Below are 5,070 nucleotides of genomic sequence, written 5' to 3'. Positions count from 1 at the left end.
ACTAGAATACGTTTTGCAAATAACTTGTTTGAGATAGCCAAATATTCCTTTGTTTTCCGGTGAATTTACATATCTAAAACATGGTTATCTTTTGTCAATGCAAGTTCTTCATATTAAAGTCCTTAACTAATTGAGTTTACTTTTAAATTTATTTTAAGCATTTAAGATTCGATTATTTCAAAATAAAATGTGTTAATCACTTAATCTACTAACACAATCATAATATTATGTAATCATAAAAAAAAATTATAAATTAACATATAGAGCCTACACATACAAGTCTTTTTGGTTTACAAATCTTACAAGTTGGCACAAGTTTAATAAAACACACGCATTATACTCCCACATTCAAGAGTAAATAAACGCACGTATTTAACCACTTCCTGTTTCCAAAGCGCGCTACTCACCATGCATTATGAAGGACTCTTCTTCTTCTTCCTCCATGAAAACGATTTTTTTGCCAAATTTGAAGATAATGAAACTTCAGAAATACACCAAAACGATTACAGAAATACACCAAAACAGTTACAAAAATACATCCAAAGGATTACAAAACTACACCCAAAGGATTTAAGAAATACACCCAAAATTCGTTGAAGTACACTAAATGAAAAAGAAGAAGAGGAAGAGGAAGAAGAACGTGTAGCAAGAAGAAGAAGAAGGAGAAAGAGAAGGCAAGAAACGAAAGAAAAGAAGAAGAAGAGGAAGAGGAAGAAGAACATGCAACAAGAAGAAGAAGAAGGAGAAAGAGAAGGCAAGAAACGAAAGAAAAGAAGAAGAAGATGAAGAGGAAGAGGAAGAAGAACGGTTGGAAGCGCGTTAATATGAATGACTTGTAAAGACTTGTATAAAAAAACATTTGTATGTGAAGAATTATTCTAACATATAATCTACAAATAACTGATCTATTAAAATGGATTTTACAATACTTTTTAAAATATTATTTGCTAAATTATTTCCTATTACAAAAGGCACACAGAGAGTAATAAGATTAAAATAAACAGTACCCACATAATTTAATTTATTATAAAATAAAATGCATACTACAATTTAAAATAAACAAAGTTCATTTAATTAGTCCAAAACAAATAAATGAGGAAAATAAAAAGCTGCATTCGATCCTACGATTCTGCAGGCTGCTGAGCTGCTCCGATCCCTCCGTCGCGATTCTGCCGCGTCCAACGGGGGCGGCCCGATTGTTGTGGTTTCGGCCCAATTATACTGACCCGACCCGTTCGAAACACCCAATTCACGAATGTGAGGACACTGGATTAGGGTTTCGACCAAGCTTCAGTGACCGATTTTTCTCTGGTCCTCTCCCCTTTTCTGCTTGAGCTCTCGTGAGTCTCTCTTCTAACCAGCAAGCTCCGCGCCTTTAACAGCCGCCGCCTCCGCCGCTTCTCCAGGTTATCTTTCTTTCTCTCTCTCTCTCTCACATCCCGGTGTGTCGATTATTCCTATGATTCTGATGTTTAATTTTCGTTGTCGATTTCCTAGTAATTACTATTGCATTAACCGTCATTTGTAAGTTCTCTCTGTTTTTGGTGTATGATTGGTAATGTTTCATTGAAAAGCTGAGTGTAAATAGGGGGTTTGATTTAGCTGAGTGTAAAGGAGGAACATCATCCGTTTAATGAATCTCATAGATTAAGCTGTGTTTGATTTAGCTAGCACCGAAGAAGAGAAGCAATGCATTCACTCTTCTCAAGCAAAAGCGCCATTCGACTTCAACACTCTTCATTTCATCGTATCAGTAGCTTCTTCTTCCTTAAGTTTCATTCCGATGATTCCATTCAATTGGATGAAGCTACGGTTCGGGAAACCCTTGTGTCCTTCAATAACGATTGGAAGAAGGCCTTTGACTTCTTCAACTGGGTGGAGTCCCAACACCACTTCCCTCACTCCACCACCACCTATAACAACATCCTTGACATTCTCGCCAAGTACTTCGAGTTCGACCTCTGTTGGGACCTCATCCACCGCATGCGGTGGAACCCTCACTCCCAACCCGATCACACTACCTTCCGCCTCATGTTCCACCGCTATGCCTCTGCCCATGCCGTAAACGATGCCATTTCCACCTTTCATCGCCTCTCCCAGTTTAACCTCAAGGATCACACCTCCTTCTCCAACCTCATCGATGCCCTTTGCGACCACAAGCACGTCCTCGAAGCCCAAGACATCGTCCTCGGCAACAACAAGGACCTTCTCATTGATGATGGCTTCATCGATAGCGTTGGGAAAACCAAGATCTCCAACATGGTTCTTCGCGGGTGGTACAAGTTGGGTTGGTGGAGCAAGTGCCGTGAATTTTGGGAGGAGATGGACGCTAAAGGGGTCCACAAGGATCTTCACTCTTACTCCATATACATGGACATACTCTGCAAGAGTGGAAAGTCATGGAAGGCTGTGAAGCTCTACAAGAACCTGAAGAGCCAAAGGATCAAATTAGATGTGGTTGTTTACAACATAGTGATTCGTGCAATTGGTCTCTCCCAAGGTGTTGATTTCTCAATCAGGGTCTTCAATGAGATGAAGGAGTTGGGGATTAAGCCGACTGTGGTAACATACAACACTATAATGAGGCTCTTGTGTGATAGCTATAGGCATAAGGAGGCACTTGCATTGCTCAATGAAATGCGTAGGGATGACTGCTATCCCAACACAGTTTCATATCATTGTTTCTTTGCGACACTTGAGAAGCCTAAAGAGATGATTGGGTTGTTTGATAGAATGGTTGGGAGTGGGGTGAGGCCCAACATGGACACGTATGTGATGCTGATGAGGAAGTTTGCGAGATGGGGGTTTCTAAGGCTGGTGTTCATGGTGTGGGACAAGATGGAGCAGCTTGGGTGCAGCCCTGATGCATCTGCTTACAATGCTTTGATTGACGCTCTTGTCGAGAAGGGATTAATTGATATGGCAAGGAAGTATGATGAGGAGATGTTGGCTAAAGGGCTTTCCCCTAAGCCTAGGAAAGAGTTGGGAACAAAGCTTGTCATTCATCAAGAAGAAGAAGCTCAATGTTGATCAACACACAAAATACTTGTGTAGCAAGCATGACAATATGGCTGCATTTGTAACGAGGGAGGGTGGGACAAGACACTGTGATAGAGGTACTGAAGATATAGGTACTAGTGTGCTTTATTTTGAGATGCACATTGAGACAATGTATTACTCTCCCACTGTACCATCTCAGTGCTACAAAACATCTCTGTTTACTCCCGTGTCTTTGTATTTGTTTGAGACACTAATCAAAGATTGCCCAGTGGCATAATCAAAGGGTGCATGCAAAGATGTGTTAGCATGCAACGTAGAAATTAGGCTTGGTTTTGGATTTAAAGAATTCTCTTCTCATCTCGCACCATCCATCATCATCATCAGCATCATCCTTAACCTTATCCTCCTGCAAAACTTACCATTTGAGGTTCAATTCATATATGTCCCTTTTAGTTACTGCTACTGCCCATTAGTTTACTTTCCCGTTGGAATCATACCTGTTTCTTTCTTATGATCGGAACTTTGCGGGTGTTTGTAGCAATCTCTTCATTTAACCTTGAATTCTTATAATGCATGACACTCCTATATGGTTTGTCTGTAGTCTGTTTTGATTTACGTATTGTAGTTTTGGTACCTTATTTCAGTTTGAGAAGCAACTCTTCAATCATCACCGCAGTGATGGACACAAGTAACTGGAGGGATGAACTGCAGCCTGCTTTCCGCCAACGCTTTTTCAACAATATGTAAGTCTAGGGGTTTGTTTTCATTTTCAAAGTTACAATGTTCTGTTTCTTCTCTTCAACTCTCCCAACTATCTTGGCCTCTGCAAGATCAGAGCTGCAATCGTGCTGCTGATCATGGTTTCGGATTAAGGTTTAGCACAACATTGTCACTGTTTTGCAGGATCCGCAATTGCATTGTTGAACACAATTTAGTCAGATGCATTTTCATGGCATTGTTTTCAATCTTTTGTAATAGCATTTCACAATAGAATCATTACCATGATTTAAAACCAGGCTCTGAATGCTGTTGTTACTTGGCTGTACTTCTTTGTGCTCTGTCTATCAGGAAGGTAAATTTAGCCTTTGTACCAAATAATAATGTGCAGCTTGCGTATATTGAGAAAGATGGAGGGTCTTAGGCATCTTGGGTAATGTCTATTGTTCTCGTTCCTCAACTGCTGGGTGACTTCTTTTAGCCTTTTTCTTTTTCATTTCACAGATTGCATAACTTACAGTTAGGTCATCCTCCTGAGAGTTTTGATGAAATCCTTGAATTTCACAAAATTGCTCATAGTATTGAGCAGAAAAGTTATGCTGGTGCTACAAGCCAGGTAGGCCCAAAATCTGGAGATTCATTCTTATAATGACTATCTATGATCACCTGCCATTATAGAATAATGACTGAACATGTAATATGGTTGCCGTTTTTTATTCCCATTTTTTGCTTTTGTGCTAATTTCTTTATGAATTCTTATCTTTATTTTCAGGCTGAGTATGTTATGCAAATAGCTCGCAAGATGCTTTTGTTGGAAAGTAAGTTTCTGAACACTGCTGTCAACTTCTTGTATCACTAGCCCATTTTAGGTTTTGGAGTTATTTTATAGTTGAATTTTCTAGCTGTATTGCTATTATATAATACATGTTGCACATGTGGTGTACCCGTGTTGACCATCAACTATATTTTTCACAGATTTTGATGGGTATTTTAAATATTGTTCAATTGTGCATAGGTTAATTTACTAAACAGTGAATGGCTACCTTCATGTCCATGGCAAATGCATGATTCTGTTGATTATCTGAATACTGTTGTTCTATGCACATGTTTCTGGTGCATTAACAATGTTTTTGTTTTCTGTTTTGTTTATTTCCGTCTGGAATGAATTACATGTTGTATCATTTATACCTCAGATAATATAAATTTACTAATACCAATAATTGGAGCCTGCTGATGTTGGTCATCCCTTTTCAGAAGCAAGAGAAAGAGAATGGAGAGATTACTTTTGCCCTGATTCCCGACAAAGAATTGTCTACAAAATGTAATTTTCTTCCTTTGTTGTACTTGGTGATC

The 5,070-nt window shown here is 39.1% G+C and overlaps 2 protein-coding genes across 2 annotated transcripts in view; both read left to right on the top strand.

Annotated features, from left to right (window-relative positions):
* On the top strand, positions 1,069–3,038 carry LOC110262343 (pentatricopeptide repeat-containing protein At1g80550, mitochondrial). The gene is made up of 2 exons (XM_021112584.1): positions 1,069–1,406; positions 1,668–3,038. The coding sequence occupies exon 2, from the start codon at positions 1,690–1,692 to the stop codon at positions 3,028–3,030; it is 1,341 nt and encodes a 446-aa protein (XP_020968243.1). The 5' UTR covers positions 1,069–1,406; positions 1,668–1,689; the 3' UTR covers positions 3,031–3,038.
* The window catches only part of LOC107617363, a 3,889-nt gene continuing 1,886 nt past the window's right edge, over positions 3,068–5,070 (top strand). Inside the window, exons 1-5 of the mRNA XM_021111693.1 lie at positions 3,068–3,116; positions 3,626–3,743; positions 4,222–4,333; positions 4,490–4,535; positions 4,972–5,038. Of these exons, the coding sequence (XP_020967352.1) occupies positions 3,068–3,116; positions 3,626–3,743; positions 4,222–4,333; positions 4,490–4,535; positions 4,972–5,038 (392 nt within the window). The remainder of the gene's footprint in view (positions 3,117–3,625; positions 3,744–4,221; positions 4,334–4,489; positions 4,536–4,971; positions 5,039–5,070) is intronic.

Source organism: Arachis ipaensis, chromosome B09, assembly GCF_000816755.2.
Source record: "Arachis ipaensis cultivar K30076 chromosome B09, Araip1.1, whole genome shotgun sequence".
In the NCBI taxonomy this organism is placed as follows: domain Eukaryota; kingdom Viridiplantae; phylum Streptophyta; class Magnoliopsida; order Fabales; family Fabaceae; genus Arachis; species Arachis ipaensis.
Note: the sequence above shows the minus strand (reverse complement) of the source record. Positions and strands in the feature narration are given on the sequence as shown.

Bases quoted from the DNA above. Each gene is read 5' to 3' on its own strand.
- LOC110262343 (XM_021112584.1), top strand. From the start codon at position 1,690: ATGCATTCACTCTTCTCAAGCAAAAGCGCCATTCGACTTCAACACTCT.